Source organism: Haliotis cracherodii, unplaced genomic scaffold (assembly GCF_022045235.1).
Source record: "Haliotis cracherodii isolate W230 unplaced genomic scaffold, xgHalCrac1.p SCAF_22, whole genome shotgun sequence".
NCBI classification, from domain to species: domain Eukaryota; kingdom Metazoa; phylum Mollusca; class Gastropoda; order Lepetellida; family Haliotidae; genus Haliotis; species Haliotis cracherodii.
The window spans coordinates 8,823,253-8,848,243 of record NW_027266278.1 but is presented as its reverse complement, the minus strand read 5'-3'; the positions used below and the strand labels follow the sequence as shown (position 1 = coordinate 8,848,243).

At 41.1% G+C, this 24,991-nt stretch overlaps 1 protein-coding gene across 1 annotated transcript; it reads left to right on the top strand.

The window, feature by feature from the left end:
• Positions 1-4,383: 4,383 nt before the first annotated feature.
• On the top strand, positions 4,384-24,752 carry LOC139471329 (solute carrier family 2, facilitated glucose transporter member 4-like). Its single transcript, XM_071253648.1, has 11 exons — positions 4,384-4,421; positions 7,955-8,062; positions 9,352-9,644; positions 14,749-15,014; positions 16,670-16,807; positions 19,212-19,399; positions 19,678-19,788; positions 20,112-20,231; positions 20,643-20,718; positions 21,220-21,347; positions 21,765-24,752. Exons 1-11 carry the CDS (start codon positions 4,413-4,415, stop codon positions 21,969-21,971), a joined length of 1,644 nt encoding a protein of 547 aa, XP_071109749.1. The 5' UTR covers positions 4,384-4,412; the 3' UTR covers positions 21,972-24,752.
• Positions 24,753-24,991: the final 239 nt, after the last annotated feature.

Here is a 24,991-nt window from a genome sequence, read left to right as displayed (position 1 = left end):
ACAGCTCCCGGCAACGCTCGTTCCTTCAACTGCATACGTGTACTGCAATCAGATGTGGAGAAAAAGAGTAGATGATCTCGCACCTGCGTACTCTAACCTACTCTGTCCGGGCTGAGAAGTGTCCAACATGGGTAGCACAGGTTAACGCCAGGCTAACGGTTTCCTGTCGCGTGTAGCCGTACACGATGTCGCTCGTGATCTTGAGATGGTCAACAAGGACGGACTTTTCTTCTGGAACTTCAATATTCCAGCAATATCGATATCACGGCGGGGACAGCAGAAATGGGTGACACCACTTACGTGGGGAATCGAACCCGGACCTTCGGCGTGACAAGCGAACGCTCTAGCCACTAGGCTACCCCACCACTCCTCTTTTGGTTTGAGCAGTGTTGTTTCCCAGACTTGATGGTGTCAGTGTCAGCACTCCCTCAAACGCGGTCCTTGAGTGATGTGATGGGAACGACCCAACGTTTGGCTGCACGTTGTACCGATACGTCTTCGTTGTTAACCAAATTCTATGCACTGGTTAAATCGTTTGGCCTTTGCCGCGCAGTGGGCGCCTCTACTTGATATACATTGCAATTAAAATAAAAACCATTTATGTCAATAAAACTATTATTTATCAGCTCTAAATTTAAACCAAAACCGACCGTTCCACGCGATGACTATACAACGACATATGAAATTCAAATAATTATGGCCCCAAAAGGTTTCCGTAAATCTTTAAGCGCGCAACAGGCCGTCACAATGGACCTAAATACATTATTTAGGTCCGTGGCGTTACCAGTGTTGACTGCAGTCTATTTTTCTATTTTTAGAATTGAGCTGCGACGACCGATGTTTATGATGATTTGATTTCTAGTTCTTAAAATCATCATTTATGACCCATCAAGTTTGGTATTATGAATATAATATGTATTTTAACCCCGTACTGATATCATATTTTTCCTGTCACCCTGAAATGCGGAAATTCAGAAGAGGCTTGGTGTGGATCCAGCGTCTGTGCATTTTAGGAGTGGGGGTAGTGGAGTCATAAAAAATGTTACTTTTATTTAGGGGGTGGCGGCATGAAAAAGTGTCACATACAATGGGTAGTGGTGGGTGGGGAGTTATGAGAGACCGAAGACCGATTTTAGCTCTCCCTATCCATCCCTTCTCCCACCCAGCCCACCTTATAATAAATGACGAGTCTTGCATTGTCTTTTGTTTCTTCTTGTCATGATCTTCTTTCCTAACATTCGTGAAGGATGAAGCAACATGTGCCTAGTAAGGTGAGCTACAGATATCCTTGGCACATAATAATAGCATATTTTCTATGGTTATCATTACCATATGGTGAAATCTAGGGTGGTCTGCTGCCAGTGCCACATGAGTTAATGATGTATTGGTGTAAAACGTAACAGCTTCATGTGCACATAGTGTTGAAGTACCCACAGTTTGATGTCGTCAAACCCAAGAAAGCATGACAAACTACACATAACACAGGGATTGGTGATGTAGTCTTGCAAATAGTACTTAGAGGAAGTATTTTCATACACTTAGTATATGTAGACATCAATATTAGGTTTCAGTTTTCAATAATAGGTTGCACTGGTGCATATTTTTTTATAAAGCTTAATCGAGCCCTGATATCATGAGATAACAACACTTTTGTCAACAGGTGGGTTATGATACATCGCTCATATTTTGTACTATCGTGTAGTCATACCCCATTTGTTATAAATGGCAACAGGTGGGGTAGTATCATGCGTTTTGTAATAATGTTTCATGTTTAAAACTAAATCAACTTCAGAAACTGGTAGTTCATTAAATATACATAAATACATAAAGTATTGAAACAAAATGGCATTGTATAGTTTTAAATATTAAACCATTAATACATTGTCACATGAACCAAAGCATTTAATAGTTATCTCCAATGAAACCATGCATAATCTAAACGCCTTAACTATGACTTAAGTTGTGTTGTCTAAGTCTTAGTATCAATGTAGTCCATATAACCCAACTATAAAAAAACAACAACAAAAAGTAACATTGTCGACACCACGTAATCCCCCCTGAGTCTGGACAGCGCCCTAATTACCCAGGGCTAATAATCTAATCATAGATATCCACATAATTATTATCTCTTTTTATTAGATAATTTTGAAAGGAAACGCCGAAATTTATTATTTTCCTACGGTCATATAGCTGAAATATTGCTGAGTGCGGCGTTATACAACAAACCAACCAACCAACCAACATAAATGTTAATTCCTAATATGATTGGATCCCTCAATCTAAACTTGTTGTGATTCGTCAACTAACCCAAACCGATGGTTTTAACGCGTATACACGTAGGTTGGTGTGAATATTTGTCAGCGAAGTACAGACTTGATCTCGCCTTCCTCGCAACATGCTCGGCCAATGGGATTAGGGATTAAGGTTTGTTTACATTGATAGTTAGACACCACAAATAAAGTCATAGCTTACATGGCATTATTACAAAACTCATGTTCATATTTAATGCCCATGATATCATGATATATCGCTTAAATTTAGCATAGATATGTATTCATACCCCATGTGTTGTCATGAGATAACATCAGGTGGGTTGTGATACATCACTGATATTTAGTAATAGTGTTTAGTCATATCCCATGTGTTTTCATACATGAGATAACATCAGGTGGGGTATGATACATCACTAATATTTAGTAATAGTGTTTAGTCATATACCTTGTGTTGTCATGCATGAGATAACATCAGATGGGGTGTGATACATCACTAATATTTAGTTATAGTGTGTAGTCATATCCCATGTGTTGTCATAAATGAGATAACATCAGGTGGGGTGTGATACATCACTAGTATTTAGTAATATAAGGGTAACGCTATTTTTCAGGGCATTATCATTTGCAGAAGCCCGAGGTCTTCCATAAACTGCCAGATGAGAGGGACTTCTCCCAAGAAGCGCTGCCTTGTTGAACCCACGTAGAACAACACTGCATTACCAAGATTGTCAGAAGGGCTGTATTCCTGACAGCAAACCCGGGAACTCTCCCAATGTCAGTCAACAGATTGGGAGGTACCAAGAACAATGGGAAGTCGGACAACGTTGTACCTGGGATGGATGCGTGACACTTCGAAAGCGAGGTCCGCATATTTGCCATGTTTTTCTTGAATCACATTAGTGTCAAACAGGACGAAAAATTCAATAATATAAATGATTTCATTGAATTTATAAAAAAAGGGACAAGGTCGGGTTTGTTGGCCTGGATAGGATTAAGGCTATAAACGGTCTATTCCAAAGGATTTTGTTTCTATCATTTCCATGACGCCTTCTGGGTCGTACAATGGATGGACCTCTGTGTCAAAACCACAATCATGGCGAAGACAGTAATTACATGATTGAGACACTCCACCATGTCGCTTAAGATACTGTGTTTGTGCCAAACCTGGGCATCCACTGACAATGTGTTGGGCAGTCTCATTAAATTCATTGCAGATCTACATTTCATATTTACATTTCGATGCAACCAATGCTGCTTCAACAATTTGCCATTTATTCCTGGTATTTCTAGCCACCTTGTTGCTTTCTCACACTCAAAAGGTGTGGACTTAATTTGTTTCGTCCAAGATATTCATGAACGGGTTCTGCGCCTCTCCCTTGGGTAAGCCCATCACCAGTTTGGTTGGTTCATATACCGGAGGTAGGCTTAATGGGCTGTGGAGTTGAAAGTGTTGGCTTATTGTGACCAAGTGTTAACCAGCTTTCCTTTCGTGTGTGTGTGTGTGTGTGTGTGTGTGTGTGTGTGTGTGTGTGTGTGTGTGTGTGTGTGTGTGTGTGTTTGTGTGTGTTAGCCCTAAGTGGGTGATGTACGTTTGGTTCAGGGGGATAAATCCCCCCTATGTAGACTCACCACGGATAGGCGTACATCCTCAGGCCATTATTATTATTATTATTATTATTATTATTATTATTATTATTATAGTCCTTCGTGTATGATTGTATTTAATTATCGCATCATCACTATCAACATACCATCAGTCAACATTCAAATACCCACCTGAAGTCAGAGTGAAGTGACCTGTGAAACCACTCCATCTGGTTCATATTCAGATCTATGCCTAAAGATCCAGTGTGTCAACTGAATAAAGTGTTCTCTTTATGTCAAGACATATTCTAGCACCTCCAGCCTTGGGTATCCACAATTCATGTTACACTCGCGCACTCAATGTTTACTGAAGTTATTTCCGGTCTGTCCCATTCGTTTACAATAGCAAGCTGAGAAGTGTACCCTTAGCAGTTATCCTTTCAGTCAACTGCCAAAGTAGGACACGCAGCGATTCAATTCTCAAATTACTCGTGCTTGCAGCATGCGTGACCTCGTGTGTGTTCGTCTTGTTGTGACTAGACCGCAGCCACAAAGATGGGGGAGGTACGTATGCAACAAATAACATCAAAATGTCTTCATATTGGGAAATCTTGATATTCATGCAACAGCGCGCATTGCTATATATGACACCCTTACCACGTTGGGCCTCTCCACACGAGGGACAAGCATCCTGAATGGATTGGGCGAAACGACCTGGGCCCTGAACGTTGTTCCCTGTCTGTATGTTATACGGCGCTTCGTACAATGTGTGATTTCGACTGTGACGCTGATGTTGGTCGTTGTTACAACTCTGTTTCGCCCAACATAAAACAAGGTTTTCATTTCCATTTTTATTTTCTGGTATGTCATGACGATCGTTTGTCGGATAGGTAAGACTTCCGCCCGTACCCCCACTCTCAAAAATGTATATAATTAAAAGGATTGAGAGGCAATGCATACATATATAACTTTTGAGGGGGAGTACGGGGGGAAGTTTTTCCGGATATACACCATATGGGAATGGATCATGCCACTGACAGGCACGTATGCCAGTAGAAAGTGTCGTCGGTGAGCTGACCCACGTCGCTGTGTTTATGATGATCTCGGCTTTGTTGTGGCGAGAATATTCTTTATGTGCTAAAACCGAGGCTCAGGAGACATAGACTTACACAGGCTGTCCCATAGAATACGTTTCTCTTTTATTATTGATAATAATAGTCCATTAATATGGCGCTCTACTTTATGTATAAGCATGCTCTAAGCGCTTAGAAATTTATCACCCCGGTCAATGGATCAGTATGCACTCAACAATCATTCTCAGCTCCCTGGAGAGTATACAACCCAAGCTGCCTGTTTGTTTGTTGTTTAACGCCGCACTTAGCAATATTCAGACTATATATCGGCGGTCTGTAAATAATCGAGTCTGGACCAGACAATCCAGTGATTGATATCATGAGCATCGATCATCCACGCATTTGGGATACGATGACATGCATCAACCAAGTCAGCGAGCCTGACTACCCGGTCCCGTTAGTCGCCTCTTACGAAAAGCATAGTCGCCTTTTTACGGCAAGCAATGTCTCTCTCTCTCTCTCTCTCTCTCTCTCTCTCTCTCTCTCTCTCTCTCTCCCTCTCTCTCTCTATTTGTAAATACCAGGGAGAGGGCATTCTAAGTTGGAAGAACTTGTCGCCCAATCCCGTTCACTCCTTGTGAATAAATATGTTTAAATCAAAATTATGACATACCTCAACCAAGTCAGCGAGCCTGACCACCCGATCCCGTTGGTCGCCTCTTACGACAAGCATAGTCGCTTTTAAGTATGGGTTTATGAAGAGCTATTCTACGCCGGCTCTTCACGGGTCCAAACTGCCTGTTATTTGCTAGACGGTTACAAACCACATTGCCACCTCATCCTACTCTACATTCAATGCTGGGTGAACAGTGAGTGAGTGAGTTTGGTTTAACGCCGCTTTTAACAGTATTCCAGCTTAATGTGGGAGGAAAGCCCGAAACGATGCAGGTCTCAGACGTTTACCACTTCGGTGAAACCCACGAGCACGGGTATGGTGCTGACAAACCTAGAAACATAATAGGGGCGAACCGGGATTCGAACCCACAATCATAGATTTCTGGCGTGCCCAAGGGACGCAACTCTGCACAGCGAATCGCGGCGCCTAAGACGACTGGGCCACCCGTGCCCCCGCTGGGTGAACAGAGGCACAATTCGAACAAAGGCACTTGCCCAAGGAGACACCACAATTGCTTCAGTGTGGGACAGGACCGAAGCCCAAGAAACTCTCAGGAGCCAAGCTACCGAACACGGGCACCCATCCAACGACTCTCCGCCACCGATGTTGCTTAACTTCACCTGATGTGTGACGTGCGCTGTGCATAGCTGTGGTGACATAGGCCACGCGCCACCATTATTATTATACTTATTTTCATGTAGTCTGTCATACAGACCCTGAAACAAATATATCCAATACTGCCCATACAAGTCTATTATAGATGAGGAATTAGGCCAAGAACGTCTTCACTGTGAGGGTTTCGCCACCAACAGGCTGGTATTTCCCCTACACCACCCCTCTCTCCACCCTCTCTCTCCACCCTCTCTTCACCCTCTCTCTCCCCCTCTCTCTCGCCCCCCTCTCTCGCCCCCCTCTCTCACCCTCTCTCTCCACCCCCTCTCTCCACCCTCTCTCCACCCCTCTCTCTCCACCCCCTCTCTCCACCCCCTCTCCACCCCCTCTCCACCCCCTCTCTCACCCTCTCTCTCGCCCCCTCTCTCGCCCCTCTCTCCAACCTCTCTCTCGCCCCCTCTCTCTCCACCCCCTCTCTCCTCCCTCTCTCTCCACCCTCTCTCTCCACCCCCTCTCTCCACCCTCCCTCTCCACCCCTCTCTCCACCCCCTCTCTCCACCCCTCTCTCCACCCCTCTCTCCACCCCCTCTCTCCACCCCCTCTATCACCCCTCTCTCCACCCCTCTCTCACCCCTCTCTCCACCCCCTCTCTCCACCCCCTCTATCACCCCTCTCTCCACCCCCTCTCTCACCCCTCTCTCCACCCCCTCTCTCCCCCCTCTCTCTCCACCCCCTCTCTCCACCCTCTCTCTCCACCCCCTCTCTCCACCCCCCTCTCACCCCTCTCTCACCCCTCTCTCCACCCCCTCTCTCCACCCCCTCTATCACCCCTCTCTCCACCCCCTCTCTCACCCCTCTCTCACCCCTCTCTCCACCCCCTCTCTCCTCCCTCTCTCTCCAACCTCTCTCTCCACCCCCTCTCTCCACCCCTCTCTCACCCCTCTCTCCACCCCCTCTCTCCACCCCCTCTCTCACCCCTCTCTTCACCCTCTCTCTCCCCCTCTCTCTCGCCCCCTCTCTCACCCCCTCTCTCCCCCTCTCTCCACCCCTCTCTCCACCCCTCTCTCACCCCTCTCTCCACCCCCTCTCTCACCCCTCTCTCCACCCCCTCTCTCACCCCTCTCTTCACCCTCTCTCTCCCCCTCTCTCTCGCCCCCTCTCTCCACCCTCTCTTCACCCTCTCTCTCCCCCCCTCTCTCGCCCCCTCTCTCCCCCCCTCTCTCTCCACCCCCTCTCTCCACCCTCTCTCCACCCTCTCTCTCCCCCTCTCTCTCGCCCCCTCTCTCGCCCCCTCTCTCCTCTCTCTCTCTCCACCCCCTCTCTCCATCCCCTCTCTCCACCCTTTCTCCACCCCTCTCTCCACCCCTCTCTCCACCCCCTCTCTCCACCCCCCTCTCTCGCCCCCCCCTCCCCACCCTCTCTCTCCACCTCTCTCTCCACCCCCTCTCTCCACCCCCTCTCTCGCCCCCTCTCTCCACCCCCTCTCGCCAGCTATATTTTAGTACACTTCTTCCCAACGCGCACACCCGGTGACTGCGGAGGTCTAAGGGAGATAACTCTGATACTTCCCCTACATATATTAATATCGGCAGAATTTGTCGCAGCAGCTAAGTCAAAATGATCCTTTCATTACAAACACACAAATACTTTAAATGCAATCGTATCAGCGACTGATATTTAAATTCAAACAGCATTTCAAAGAACAATAGCCAACGAGTCCTTTGTTTTTGTTTCAGAGAGAAGTCAATTACACGTTCACTCTCATCTTGAGTATCACCATTGCCGTGTTTGGAAACTCGTTTCTATATGGGTATCAGATAGGCGTTGTCAACACACCTTCACACGTGAGTATTTAATCCCCGTCAGTTTTATATGCATTAAACACCCTAACTCTTCTCGTCAGTTTTATATCCATAAAACATCTTCACTCTTAACTTTTTAATGACTAAGAATTATTTTAGTTTAAAAAATGATTATAATTGACGTCTCTATACGTTGTGATTGGAGTGAGTGAGTGAGTGAGTTGGGTTTAACGCCGCTTTTAACAGTATTCCAGTTATATCACGGCGTGTCAGCTTAATGTGGGAGGAAAGACCGAAGTGTTGCAGGTCTCTGACGTTTACCACTTCGGTGAAACCCACGAGCACGGGTATGGTGCTGACAAACCTAAAAACATAATCGGGGCGAACCGGGACTCGAACCCACAATCATAGGTTTCTAGCGTGTCCAAGGGACGCAACTCTTCACAGCGAATCGCGGCGCCTTAGACGACTGGGCCACCCGTGCCCCCGTTGTGATTGGAGCCTGGGTGAACCAGAGACATTCCATCTGTGTAGTTAGAGTAATCACGAACAGCTGGACTGATATCCAGTAACACTGTAACAGTATAGCATTTGAGTTAGCAACTTGCCGTCTCATATGTAACGATGTTTATCATTATTTATGTAACATGTAAATAAGTAGACCAATTGCACAAAGGCCACATGTCTACAACACAAGGGCCGATAGGGTAGCCTTGTGGTTAAAGCGTTCGTTTGTCACGCTGAACGTCCGGGTTTCACGTGTGGTTATTGTTTAGCTTCTAAAGAAACTGATTCACATCTATTTTCAGATTGTAGCAAGGTAAAATCTATCTGTGAAGAACTTCAAAGATGGTTTCAAGATAAAATCGAATTAAGAATTAACAAATTCTTCCTGGCCTTTGTCACGATCCAATAAATGTAATTCTAATTCTTCTGTAATATATCATATTCAAGTATAAATATACTAAGCGTATACCAACTTTTCGGTTCTTGCAGCAGGAACTCCATAAATACTTTGTCCTTTCAAAATGTTCAGCCATCTTAAGTTGTAGAATTGATTACTTCTATAATTTTTGGTCATTGTGTCATAACCTATTTATTATCTAATGTCATGTTAAAGATCTATATTATCTTTGCAACTGTAATATATATGTGAAACCCATTTCTAGTCCCCCCGTCCTGATATTGCTGGAATATTCCTAAAACGGCATAAATTGCTAAAACTTATCGACTTGGCTCATTTGAATAGTCAACCTGAATTGAGATATACAACAGTCATATTTAGAACCTCATCTGCAGTGACAAATCATGCTTCCATTTTCAATTTTCAGATAATTAAAGATTTTTATAATGCCACGTATTACGAGAGAAGGGGAGGTAACTTGAGCAGTATACAGGCGTATGCTTCATATCTGGAAGGCCTGAATAAAACAATATCAGACAGCAATGCATCAACAACCCCAGGTCCAGCCGAAAAAACGCCTTCAGATTTTGGGGCCGACGAGTCGCTGCTGCTTGAGAAATGGGAGCTGGAACTACTGTGGTCTTCAACTGTGGCTGCCTTTGTTTTGTTTGGAATGGTTGGCGCTTTCCTGGCACTTAAAGTTGCTGACACTGTTGGAAGGTATGTGTGAATTGTCAAGTGTTTTGTATACCCCTACCTATAAGGGCGGAGTTATATATTGCTTTCGATGAAATTCCGCCTGTCCTTCCGAGGACAGTTTTTGTGTACGACCTATAACTTGAAAACTACTGTGTAGATTCTTTCCGAACTTTATGAAGACTTTCTAAACTGGGAGAATAGGAGAGGTGCAGTGCGAAGTTTGATTTCAATGATTGGATTTTCTAAAAATACCATACAGCTATCTTTCTTTTTTTGTAATAACTTGAGAACTACTCCATAGATTCTCTTCCAATTTTGGGTCCAGTTTCTATACCAATAGGAGAGGTGCAGTGCAAAGTTTGGTTTGGTATGTTATTTTCAGAAAAAAATATGATTGTTTTCATGTTTTATTAATACAACATTTGTACCACATATAACTTGAAAATTACTTCATGGATTCTCTTCCAATTTGGGGCACAGTTTCTATACCAATAGGAAAGATGCAGTACAAGTGCAATCGATAAGTTGATTTTTAGATAAAGCTTGCCGATGATGCAGCAGTGCCTCCTCTAATCATGCCGTTACTATGTCATGTTATTGTGCTTTTTAAGAGAAACCGGCTCAGATCTTAAGGCAATATCTCCAAAACAAAAACTGTTCTTCAACTGATGTTGGAGTCGAGGTGGAGGAATTTGTGAGCACTCAGATTCACACTCAGATGCCCTTAAAATAGATATGGTGTCTTCCCAACTGAAACGAATCTATGTTGTTTTGAATTGTTTGATAGGCATTACTTAGAAGTTGATGGGTGACAAGTAGACACAATTTATGGATAACAACTTCTTTATTTACTGTGACGGACTCCTTGACTTACCATAAATAAAGAAGTTTTCCATTTATTTTGTCTACTTATTCTATGTATTTTCGTCTTTAAATCACAACGTACAACAATTAATTCTGTTGCAACCGTTTACAATATTTATGGGGATAGTATGCAGGATTTATCATCCTGTAAATCCCTGTGCTTTTCATGAGAGGTGACACAAGGACCCCTTGATTTTCATGCTGAATGAGACCCGGGAAGATGCGGGGTAGAATAGATCTTCAGCAACCCATGCTTGCCGCAAAAGGCGACTATGCTTGTCGTAAAAGGCGACTAACGGGATCGGGTGGTCAGGCTCGCTGATTTGGTTGAAGCATGTGATCATATCCAAATTTCGTGGATCGATGCTCATGATATTTATCACTGGATTGCCTGGTCCAGACTCGATTATTTAAAGACCGCCGTCATATTGCTGGAATATTGCTGAGTGCGGCATAACAACCAACCTACCAACCAACCAAGCATGCTTAATGTTGTACTCTGCGTGATGTCAGCTTCAACCTTATGTGAAGATTTTATGAGATGTCGAACATCAAAATGGATACCAAGAAACTGCCACAGCAATTTGTTATATTCATTTAACAAGCATGATGGAATGCACACGACCAGGCATTGTCTGAATCTCTGCAGAGTGGACTGAGAGCCTTAAGGGCCAGCGGAAAAACTGTAAGCCCAAACATTTTAGCTGAAGCAGGAGGACTCTTGCAATATAAATTACAAAACATACCAGTCGACCAGAAGCTTTTGCTGCTATCACACCGAGTTCCCAGAGACTCTGTGGTAATAGATGAAGCCTTTTTTTATAAAGGAAATTATCACCTTTTATAAACCTATTCATTGGGATCTCTATTAAGTAAGAGAGTTCCTTCTATAGGGATTAAAACCTATTGTGAGGTTTTACTTTCAAAGTAAAACCGTTGAAGAGATTTTTTCTTTCAAAGTAAAACCTATTATGAGGTTTTATTTTCGTTCATTCGGTTTTACTTTGAATGTAAAACCTCAAATCCCAGGTTTAAGCAAGTAACTGAAAAAAATGACAACAAGTAGCAATTCAAAATTTTAATTCAATTAAAATTGAATGTCATGTGTACAGTTTCGCGTGGACACTTAAAAGCGATATCACTTCAGAGTCTCTGGTGAAAGGACAGCGAGGTTTCAAAACACGTTCTTTTAAACAATGCCACAATTTGCACGTGCAGTAACTGCTAGCCGTTACGTCACAACTACCTCTATATAACAGTTGGATTGTTTAAAGTCGAAAATCTTGTAAAGCAAAAAACACCTTTAAAATTTGAATTTCGTTTTGAAAAGTTTAAAAGAAGTGGAATATTGCAACACAAACATTTAGCAACCGAAGATTTCACTTTCATTTAACAGTAAGTATTTTAGTTGTGTTTTGTTGTTGACACATCCAAGTGCTCTTGACCGCCTGGCAAGGCAGCGAATTTCACGTGCAAGTTATGATATCACGTCTTCAAGGAAGCGCTATAATGAAGCGCCTCATAGATGCTCGTTATAACATTTAATCAATTAAGACGCCTCCTTGGTTTTTCCCTCTCCCAAGAGCATGTTCTGTCTACCAAAACCCCGTAAGCGCGATTTCTCCAATACGTCAAAAACATCTTTGCTACGACATGTCAAACACCAATTGATAGGTCTTATCCTACTGTATATGAATATGAAAGTTATGTTAAACACCTTATTTAAAAGATGCATTTATAACTTAACTACGTTCGCTTTTAATAAAAAAATAAACTAACATTAATAACGTCCAGATTAAGCACTAAGGAAGCAGCGAAAATTATGGCGATTGTCAGCAACATTAAGATTTCATAATAGAGCTATCCGCTAACTTATTTAAAAAAAATAATTTCACCATTTAAGTGGTGATAAAAGGAATTTAAAGTGCGATCTATCATCAAATATTTCCCGATAATAGTGGCTTTCCGCTCAGTGACATGAGAATATACCGGGGACCGGAATACCTCCGTTTTCGAAACTTTTTATTAATAACTCGTGCGAAGAGGCGTTCGATGTTTGGAATCGTTAGAAAGTTCTAAACATAAATAATTTTACAGTAACCTCGCCAGGAGTATTTTCGTAGTTGTAACATGTGATTTTATTGGATAGAAATTGTTTTCTAATGACGTTTTTGCCGTAATCTAATCTATATCCAAACAAAGCACACGACCTAAGATAGCCAAACAAATTAGAGCATGGCACGCCGTCCTCGTGTATGACATATTTCAGTTTTTGACGAAAGTCTTTGGATAAAATCGTGCTTTTTTGAATATTTTAAGTGGGAAATCGCGCCCTGTTGTTAAAGTGGGGAACTTCGTGGACATTTCGTGCTAGGTTACGACCTGTGACAAAGATTTCTCATGCATGTAGTTTGGCATTAAACATGGCGTCCGAGGCTAAAAGTCGGGATACAAATGCCGAGATGTCAATTACATTACACGATCGCACGAAAAGATGGAAAAAGTATTAACTTAGATATAAGTTTGACAAGTTTTAGAAACATGTTTGTTGTTTTTATTTATTACTGTTTATATATTTTTTTACGATTTGCTTGAAACGTCTTTTTATTGCTTTTTGACATTTTCGATATAGGCATCTTGTCGAAGCATGTGTCCCAGATTATTTTTTTATAATAACATTGCGGGAAATAGCTCATAATCTATTGATATAATATGATAAATTTAAATGAAAAACATATTTTCTGACATGTGAAAAGTATTATGATTCATTTACCATGTTTACAGCCTAAAAATGAACTGCAGGCCATCAGGACCTGCTGAGTGAGTGAGTTGGGTTTAACGCCGCTTTTAACATTATTCCAGTTATATCACGGCGTGTCAGTTTAATGTGGGAGGAAAGCCCGAAGTGATGCAGGTCTCGGACGTTTACCAGGAGCATGGGTATGGTGCTGACAAACCTAGAAACATAATTAGGGCGAACCGGGATTCGAACCCACAATCATAGGTTCCTGGCGTGCCCAAGGGACGCAACTCTTCACAGCGAATCGCGGCACCTTAGACGACTGGGCCACCTGTGCCCCCCAGGGCCTCCTGATATTAGCACCTATAACCCCGAGAACAAATTTGTCGGCCTCGGGCCTAGGGGCCGATGTCTATTTCGAACACTGCGACCAGGACGCATTGCTCCAGTTGTATGGATATGTGCATGCATATGTAAGAATATAGGCCCTGGCCGTGATAGCCGATCTGGGTTAGGCGGCTCAGCTGTAACAATAGGATATGCACACAGTGAGATATGCACACAGTGAGACATGAATAGTCAGCGATCGCAATACTGCTGACTCAATAGCCCACACCAGATATATATACAGTCTCATAAAAAAAGGATCTTTGTTCTCGCAACCGCAAAACAAAGATCTAAGGACATCCCATTACAGGTCAGGTCAGTACGACCCTCACAAACCGACCAATGAAATAACAACACAAGTCGACATAAGCCATATTTAGTGCGGTATACACATGAAGACCCCAACACGTTTGTTAAGTTGTTAATCACAATCCTAAACATGTCAAAATTATGGGACAAGGAACGTGTGTAAATTAGTGTTTAGGGTCTAAACACATGTTCTACAGTATATTTCTGCTAATTGCTTTGTGCAGTTATTTGTTTAACACATAGCCCTGAATGAATACTCACTCTCGAATTCTGAATATCAAGCTGAGATATTCCTTTTTAGAACAAAGGGTATTTAGGGATTTTTAGGGTACTACTCGAGGTTTAATGCTACAGTAAGTGAGTAATTATTGTTTTGCGCCGTATCAGCAGTTTGGTGCTATAGTATCTGAATCTGATCTGTTTGATTGGTTGGTTGGTTTGTTGAACGCCGCACTCGGCATTATTCCAGCTATATGACGGATGTCTGTATATAATCGAGTCGGGACCAGACAATCCAGTGATTAATATCATGAGCATCGATCCACACAATTGGAATCGATGACATGCATCAACCAAGTCAGCGAACCTGACCACACGATCCCGTTAGTCGTCTCTTACGACAAGCATGGGTTTCTGAAGACTAATTCTTGCCCGGATCTTCACGGGTCCTGATCTGTTTGAATACATTGATTATTGAAGATGATGAAAGTTTCAATTGATCTTCCACAAATTGCTTTTGTCTGCCACAGTCAATTTTGACTTCTAATATCTGTCCAGGGTCATTACTTACTCATTTTTTTACACTATCATATTTTTCTGTTGCAGAAAGCGTGGCATGGTAGTCATCACATTTATCATGTTCTTGGCTGCGATTCTCGGTGGAATAACAGTCATTGCCAAGTCTCCAGAGTGTCTCATTTTGTCTCGAGTCCTGGTGGGATTGCATTCGGGGTTAAATATAACTTTGGTGCCTCTGTATCTCACAGAGATAGCGCCAAAGAAAATCCGTGGCGCTGTTGGCACTTGTCATCAACTAGCCGTCACGCTAGGGATTCTTTCTTCTCAGATCCTGGGAATGACTGAACTTTTTGGTAATGATATTAATAATCGGAAATAATTATCATCAATAATCAAGCCACAGCAACATGTATATTTTTCATAAGAATAACCATACCATTCCATACTGCACCATATTTATATATCATACAATATTTTAATACCATACCATACTGCACCATTGCGTTTACTTGCCAAACGGCCGAAACTGTAATTTTGCATCGGTAGGGACTATCACCAGACAAAGACATTTTGTGAGATTGTGGACTGTTGTATACTGAAACTTCCTCAGCCCAGATCCTGTTTATCTGGAAACCCTGTTTACATTGATCTTGTTTGGAATGTCTAAACATTCAAAAATGTCAAAAGAAAGAAAGATTTATTATTAATCGAGAAAATTGATAATCATGTTAATCCGAAGTCTGTAGTCTCGATTTGCAAGGTTTCATTTTTTATGGCTACTTCTTACTACTCATGCCTCAATATGGCTTGTTAGAATCCTATTGGGCCAAAGAAAGAGAAAAGGAATATATCGAGAATAAGCAACATGTAATTCAAGTTCCATAGCTGGAGATATATAAATCACTTCAATATGTCTATGACAAGGTCAGTGCCCCCACGGCTATAGATATATACCCCACTTCAATATTTCTGTGTCACGTTCAGTGCCCTCCGTTGTTATAGATATATACCCCACTTCAATATTTCTGTGTCACGTTCAGTGCCCTCCGTTGTTATAGATATATACCCCACTTCAATATGTCTGTGTCAAGTTCACTGCCCTCCGTTGTTATAGATATATACCCCACTTCAATATGTCTGTGTCAAGTTCACTGCCCTCCGTTGTTATAGATATATACCCCACTTCAATATTTCTGTGTCACGTTCAGTGCCCTCCGTTGTTATAGATATATACCCCACTTCAATATGTCTGTGTCAAGTTCAGTGCCCTCCGTTGTTATAGATATATACCCCACTTCAATATGGCTGTGTCACGTTCAGTGCCCTCCGTTGTTATAGATATATACCCCACTTCAATATGTCTGTGTCAAGTTCACTGCCCTCCGTTGTTATAGATATATACCCCACTTCAATATTTCTGTGTCACGTTCAGTGCCCTCCGTTGTTATAGATATATACCCCACTTCAATATGTCTGTGTCAAGTTCAGTGTCCTCCATCGTTATAGATATATACCTCACTTCAATATGTCTGTGTCAAGTTCAGTGTCCTCCATTGTTATAGATATATACCCCACTTCAATATGTCTGTGTCAAGTTCAGTGTCCTCCATTGTTATAGATATATACCTTACTTCAATATGGCTATGTCAAGTTCACTGCCATCCACAGCTATAGATAAAAACCTCACTTCAATATGTCTGTGTCAAGTTCAGAGCCCTCCATGGTTATAGATACTGGTATATACCTCACTTCAATATGTCTGTGTCAAGTTCATTTCCATCCACGGCTATAGATATATACCTCACTTCAATATGGCTATGTCAAGTTCTGTGCCCTCCATTGTTATAGATATATACCTCACTTCAATATGTCTGTGTCAAGTTCTGTGCCCTCGATTGCTATAGATATATATCTCACGCCTTCACATATCAAAGACTATATTATTTTCTTTTTCCAGTTTATTTTTATTTCGTTCATTCTCATAATGTGGTGTTCATTTCTGTTTCAGGCACTGTTGACTTGTGGCCCCTATTGTTTGCCTTCAATGCTATTCCCTCCCTTGTCTGTCTCTTTGTATTACCCTTCTGCCCGGAGAGTCCAAGATGGATGCTCATCGCCAAAAACAGGGAAGAAGAAGCCCAAAAAGGTGAGTTAGTCAGGTGGACATCGATTAAATTGTTAATTTTCAAACCCTAATGTTAACGATAAAGGGGATCCCTAGATTCAACTACAATGGTCAAAAACCTCAAGTTCCCCTACATTTTGTCCAGTGCTTGTGTTGTTGTTGTTGTTGGTTTGTTGTTTAACGCCACACTCAGCAATATTCCAGCTATATGACGGCGGTCTGTAAATAATCGAGTCTGGACCAGACAATCCAGTGATTACTATCATGAGCATCGATCCACACAATTGGGATCGATGACATGCATCAACCAAGTCAGCGAGCCTGACCACCCGATCCCGTTAGTCGTCTTTTACGACAAGCATAGTCGCCTTTTACGGCAAGCATGGGTTGCTGAAGACCTATTCTACCCCGGATCTTCACGGGTCCCCTGTGCTCGTGCCAAAGAAGGATTATCCTCCTGACCATGTTCATGCCTCCAGGGTGTCTGCCATATTACTTTTCTTATCATGTGACAGATAAAAACAACAATGGGTGCTGAATGTCATTGAATTCATTCTTATCACTACCCGTGAAGATCCGGGGTGGAATAGGTCTTCAGCAACCCATGCTTGCCGTAAATGTAATATGGCAGACATCCTGGCGGCATCTGTGTATATATCATGAAGTTAAAACATGCATTTACTCGCACAGCGGATGATGCAATAAAATGCATCTATTTACTATTTGACAGAAGATTTACTGATTTGGGATCACACTTATTGTTTTGTTTCTGCTACATATTTCCGGAAGGGTCAAGTTATTATGTTGACAGAGAAGAGACAAACAGTACAGAACTTGAAAATACAAAGCTGAAGATTCCGGGGTAGAATAGATCTTCAGCAACCCATGCTTGCCGTAAAAGGTGACTATGCTTGTCGTAAAAGGCGACTAACGGGATCGGGTGGTCAGTCTCGCTGACTTGGTTGATGCATGTCATCGTATGCCAATTGCGTGGATCGATGCTCATTATGTCAATCACTGGATTGTCTGGTCCAGACTCGATTTAACCCGAAAAGCTACATTTGCGTTTTAAAATTTATCCGCAAATATAGAATATATGTCTAAATGTCACACTTTCCATTGACAAGATCGTGGAACCTATTTAACATCATGGAACTGAAAGATGGGATTTCTAAATATAGAAAGAGCATGTTGAGAGAGTTCAGTTTCACTAACAAATTTCGAGCGTTGGAAGCCTAACTAGTAATGAGGCAGTGTTGGGAGAGTTGAGTGACTTACATGAAAAAGTGCATCACATTTTGGACAAAGTTATTATTTATGCCAGATTCAAGCATCCCAAATGTACCTATCAAATGCTTATCTCCCTTGGCAATGCTGGTCATAGGACCTAGGCTGGTGGTATACGTAAATTATTATTTTTCTTTAGGATTTGGATACACTTGATTTGCTCATGATGTTGGCTGTGTCAATACGTTTATCTCAGCTTTTCATCAACCACTCAGAGATTTGCGACTTCAGGAAAGGAATTCTAATATTCGTGATAATCATAAAAAAAGAAGTCTATAGTTAACTTAAACGATCCATAAATTATAGAATTTTTTTCTCTCGCACATAAAATACTTCAAATTCAAAAAGGCACTCAGCAGATTTAGATGTGGATATCATAATGTGCACATAGAGCTAGGGAGATGAGGAAATATTCAAAGAGAAGAGCGACTCTGTCGTTATTGTCATTCCACAGAAGATAGCTCCGTTGTGGAAGATGAAAAAACATATTCTGTTTGTTTGTCCAATGGATAACAGTTACACAGGCGAATATACACTGCCATCTAATATTCATTTATGTATCAATACTATATTAAACATGTGTAACAGAGAAAAGGAAGCTTGGAGAGTAGGAGCCTTTTCATATTTCAGTCTAATCCAAAGAAAGAATTAGATACCAGGTAAACGTTTTTGAATATATTTACTGAGACTAAATTCGTTTTATATTTATGAATGCTATTTTAAACATGGCATGTTTCTTTAAGCCGTTTGAACTTGTATTTGTATCAATAAATGTAAACATTACGAAATAAAAGCACTCGGGACAGGCTTCTGCCGAGAGATTAGCAGTATGTTGTATTATATTTTACTCATTTGTATTAGCAATTACGATAATGGATAATTATTTTTCACATAAACTGTTTGTAATGAGAATTATAGGCTGAGAGGCCTACATTCTAAATAGATTATATATTGATAATGAATTATATATTGACGTGGCAAAATGTATTTTAATGCGTCCATACTTCGATGATGTTACCTTGACACACCGATGTGCACCAAGGTAAAAAGAAAGTTAAATAATCTTAAGCTTAGCTGATTAAATCATTGAAAAACAATGGAAAAAAATAGATTTCATATTTGTGTTAAATTTCAACAGCCATGCAGAAGCTACGAGGTTATGATAATGTAGAAGACGAGATGGGTGAGATGAGGGCGGAAGCGAAGAAGTCGAGAAACGCAAGGAACTTCACCCTGAAGGATCTCCTGACCACCCCGGAACTCAGGATGCCAACAGTGATAGCCTGTGTGGGCCAGATCAGCCAACAGTGGTCTGGCATCAATGTTGTAAGTCGAAGTAGAAAAATAGGTACCCGTGTAGGCATTCTAGGGTAGAATTTGTGTACGGTGACCTGTGTGAGTTGTGAGTGTGTTTTTGCGTGTGCGTGTGCGTGTGCGTGTGCGTGTGCGTGTACCCTGTTTTCTACCAAACAGTGAGGCAATTTATGACACATGAGAAATATACGCAAGCAAGCTCATGGTGTATTCAGTTCATCTTTATTCTTCCAATTGAGGTAAGAGTCGTAACTGAAGTAAGTGTTTTGGATATTTCACTTTACCTGCAGGTGATGTCTTACTCTTCCTTCATTTTTGCACAAGCAAATGTTTCGGCAACAAAAATCCCATACGTCATTGTCGGCACCGGATTCGTCAATGTTGTTGCAGCAACCGTCGCGGTAAGGTACATTCTAACTCGCCACATGATCTGAAATATTTGTCCTTTTTATTTTAGTGGTGGTAATTGTCCGATCAGGATCAGGTCACTGAATTATCTTTAAATGGTGACATGGTAAAAATTGGAGAAAGCACACACATAACCCTTCAAACAAAGACCGAAGATGTTTATAAGAATATATGCAAAATATTTGCAAAAAGGGTCTTTTTTCTTTGCTTGAACAACTTAAGGAGAAAGACATTGATTGTGTAAAGAAGTTTATCCTCTTTATTAGCGTTCCTTGTACGGATAACTCTAACAGTTTGTGACTTGGTGGTGTGACAGGTTCCTCTGATGGAGAAGCTAGGACGTCGGCCTCTGTTGCTGTGGCCGATGTGTGTCATGGCTGGGTCCTTCGTGCTCATGACCATCTTCCTGCAGCTGCAGTTTGACCTGTCCCTGAAGGTACATCTTTGTCGTGTAATGTCAAGTGTGATGTCAGTTAAACAGCCTTCGAAATTAAAGATCGTCAATTAGCCATGAGGACATGTACAGATCCTTCACTGAAGGTACGTCTTTGTCGTGTAATGTCAAGTGTGATGTCAGTTAAACAGCCTTCGGAATTAAAGATCGTCAATTAGCCTTGAGGACATGTACAGATCCTTCACTGAAGGTACGTCTTTGTCGTGTAATTTCAAGTGTTTTGTCAGTTAAACAGCCTTCGGAATTCACAAAAGTCAGGATGTGAGTTATGTCGTGTCAAATGCAGCCCAAGACAACCAGATTGTGCTGAGGACAAGTAAAAAACATTTGAGTGATATAATTCAGAACTGTCACACTCGGAGAGTTTAACAAGACAAAGTGAACTCATTTCAGGCCAGCCATTCAACGTTTGCTATGATCTGCATCGTTCTTATGCATCTGTACATCGTGGGATTCGCCCTTGGTCTCGGTAAGTTTATGTGTATGCCTGGCACTTTAACACCATAATGTGCACAGCTCCAACTGTCCTCCATTGGGAGTCCTTTGTGACCTATTTCAAGTCATCAATTTGAAGTTGAAAATAATCGATTCAAAGTCCAACTGTCAAAGATACAGTGTTGCACAACAAACAATAAGTGACTTATTTCAAATTTTATGAGAATTTGCATATTACTTATGGCTAAAGTCAATGGGGTTTGCGCCACACACCCACATTGGATGATGACACCATTGCATTGACACATAGTTGCTATTTTGTGAAACATTCAATATATTCTTTTCCCAAATCATTGTAAACATGTGTGGTAACAATATCAGTTGATAGCTGTAGAAAGTGTGCATATTCTACACAGGACCTTACTGATTTGTAAGCCATGAAACCGTTTCTGACACGGGCTTTCCTTTGAACCATCTTTAACATCACCCTACAGTTGTAACCTTCACCCCTATCTATAACCTTGCAATGTTCCAGGACCCATCCCATTCACCATCGTCGCCGAGATCTTCAGACAGGAATCTCGTGCTGCCGCCATGAGTCTGTCCGTTGCCTGCAACTGGATCTGCAACTTCATCCTTATGTGGACCTTTCCATTCCTCAGGGTATGTAGCAGGGATTGTGACAATGTGGAATATAATAATTCGAAGAATATCAATGAGAAAATCAATGATATGACCAAAAAGATAAATAATATGTCCGAGTTCCATCATGGAGATTGGACACAGTGTTTAGATTTTAAAATCTTCATACAGAGAGGTATCTTTAGGAGGGGGCATTCCCCCGCAAACTCTTGAAAAAAATAATTCACATGCTTCCGACTGTTGAAAAGAAATTACCTGCCACAAAAAGACATTTTTGCAAGGTGATTTCCTAAAACATCAGGCTCATTGTTTAAAAAAAATATATATCTGGTTTTGTAGCTGAAGCTGACAAATTATCTAGTCTCGATACTCAATCCCAGTTTTTAATGTTAAATGTTATCACATAGGACTCATCTACATCTCATGTGTTTGCTGCAGGATGGACTTGAGGCTTACACCTACCTGCTGTTTGTGGTCATTCTGGTCGCTGCCATCATCTTCATCTTCTTCTTCGTACCCGAGACGAAGAACAAGACATTTGACGAAATTGTTAGCTCCATCTCACTTGGTGGAAGAGCTCATGGAAAGAGAGATGGCTTGAAAATCAATGAAGATGTCGGTCTAATGGCCAACACGAATGTCTGAGAATGGGAGAGTATAGATCATTTGACTATATATAGGATAGTTAGTATGTCAAACTGTAGGGAGATGAACGGAACAGCGTGTGTGGTTTGGGTTGGGCAAGGTAAAGAACGGCAACAGTTTTGTCGTGAAGACATAAAAATGTGAGAATATTGCAAGGGATCGAAGGTTGCTGGAGTTTTTTCTTGGGTACAAACTTTTGATTGTGGTATATATGAATAAAGTATGTGTATTCATTTTAACAATAATCAAACCTGTCTGAGAAACTGTGTATGTAAAATACTCATCATATTGTCCTGTGTTAGACCATGTAATGTCATGTCATGTCCTTTACCAAAACTATCAACCACATCGATATGGCAATATAACAAGCTTAAAGGAAATGAGTTTCTAGCAATCTATGCGAAACTCATTGTGACGGTGCGGGTCACCAACATGTTCTTCCACGGTAGCAAAGTTTAACTTTTCTGAGCTTTTCTAACCTACACACACTAACACTTCTACTCTACCAGTATCTACTCGGAGCAGCTATAGATAATATCACTGCGCAGGTAAATGCCATGTTAGACTCATTCGTCACCGCTCGCCCCCTTCCGTCTGTACTTCATTTGCACCAATCAGATCGCAGTACACGCTGTCAGCCTACCACAGGGGTCCGTTAGGTTTTAATTAGTTTTTGTGATCACAACTAACATTCTTGGTCGTGGAAACTTCATTACAATCGTGAGATTTTTGTTTTACTTATGTATATTGTCATGCTCCTCCTTTGCAGCATGTTGCATTTACAAATTGTTGTACATACAACAGTCTTCGATAGTATTGGCATTAGCTGATGACAGGGGAATTATTATGATTGCATTTCACTGAACCCGGGTCAGGCATTATTCATAACATTGCAAGGTATTTAAGTCAAAATGTCCTATCCAACTGTAAGACTCTGTGCTAGACCAGATCAGAATTGCACCAAACAGACTTTATAAGGGACTGCTCGGGGAGCTCTATGCTTTTGGTTCAGGTGTTTTTTGGAGATTTCTCACACGGCATCTACACACATTCTGCTTCATACTTAAATAGGCCATGATTCTTGGATGGGTTGGTTCTGTTTGAGACAAGGATTGCTATTAAACGAACATCTAGTATCTGTGAGGGGTGGTCGAATGATTCCGTCTAGTTGGCAAGATGAACTGGAAGGGAGAGATTCGACAACTTGGTCTTGACATACTATCTAATACATTCGTCACCACTCGTCCCTTTCCGTAACCTGCAAGAAGACTCGTCCCCCTATCGATGAATGTTATGTGCGAAAATACGACAAACCAATCAGAATGCGCGTACGATTTCGAGTTCTTTGTCAAATAATCCCCCAGAAATTTTTTTACATATGTCTTGCACCTAAAAATATACCCAAGAATCGGCTTAGGAAATGATCAACCCTCCATATTGGAGAACTGTATACTAATTCTGAGTTTGGACATCAACAAATGTCCTTATGACCGTTTCCCGAAAACATGAGTGTGATGTTTGTTCAATGACAGAATCCACATATTCAGAATATACATTTCAACAGATCATCCACATATTCACAATACTATTATGCATATCAATATTCACTAGGTGATATTTGTTGAATAACAAAAAGGTCACATAATTATTCAGAATATACATGTCCATATTCACTCGGTGATATTTGTTGAATAACTGAACGTCCACATATTCGGAATATACATGTCAATATTCACTTGGTTGAATAACAAAACGGACACATATTAAGAATATAAATGTCAATATTCACTTGGTTGAATAACAAAACGGACACATATTAAGAATATAAATGTCAATATTCACTTGGTTGAATAACAAAACGGACACATATTAAGAATATACATGGCCATATTCACTTGGTGATATTTGATGAATAACAAAACTGCGACATATTCGGAATACACATTTCAATATTAACTGTGTGATATTTGTTGAATAACAGAACGTCCACATCTGAAAAAAATCTATTTTAGCCAGATGCCATGTTTGGATTGACTATTTGTTTACCAAACAAAAGCGACAAAACCCTTACGATATTCATAATAAATTCTCTGCCAGAGTCGATTGTACGATTCCGACAATAATTATCATGAACATGCGCTTATGAATCACTATCAAATAGTTATGATACCAGGTGTTCGCAAAAAGGTGAGCGTATCCTACCTCAGCGGTGGCATCCGTCACAAACACATGCAAAGGCTAGTCGTTTGTTCATCTGAAAAGAAAACAAAAAAACACGGGCATATATGTTACAAGTTAGAATGGGGAATTGCATCGGAAATCATTTTGACCATGATGCGTCGAATTTAGAATGTCCTCCACGTGTGACCCATACAGCTTCATTGGGTAGAAAGGGCACACACGCTTGTACTGCAAAAGTTATGATATGTAAACACCAAAGGCTGGAGCTGCAGGAATATTTTGATGTGTACCATAGGTGAACACTTGACTTGCCTTTGCATGTGTTTGTGACGAGGATCAGAATACGCACACCTTCCGCGAAAACCTGGCATCTTGACAATTGGCCAGTGATTCATAAACACAAAACTAATGATATAGTTGGAATTACTTAGTATACAATCCATTTTACTTTTGGCAGAGGTTTTAGAAAGGGCTTTGTCGCTGTTTTTTAGAATGTTGAATGGATGAAGAAAACAGAGCTTTATGGTGATGGAGATGTTGGAGCTGTGTCTCGCATATTCCAGATTGGTGTCATCAATGCAAATAATACAAACATGACTCAGTAATATGTGTATGTCATGTAATGGATGTACGTCAGAAATTGAATAAATGTTATGAATATATATTACCATGTATTTCAACTAAACTTCGGTCATGACGTCAATCACTGGATTATCAACAACAACAACAACATCATCAACTGAACTTCGGAATAAAGCATGTTCCATGTACCCAACCAATAAACCAATATACTGAGAATTAAAAAATAGAAGTACTCTAAAGCTATTCCACATATATTT

Bases quoted from the DNA above. Each gene is read 5' to 3' on its own strand.
- LOC139471329 (XM_071253648.1), top strand. The intron at 8,063-9,351 runs GTGAGTATTTAA...TTCAATTTTCAG, and splicing joins TTGTCAACACACCTTCACAC to ATAATTAAAGATTTTTATAA. The intron at 19,789-20,111 runs GTAAGGTACATT...GTGGTGTGACAG, and splicing joins TTGTTGCAGCAACCGTCGCG to GTTCCTCTGATGGAGAAGCT.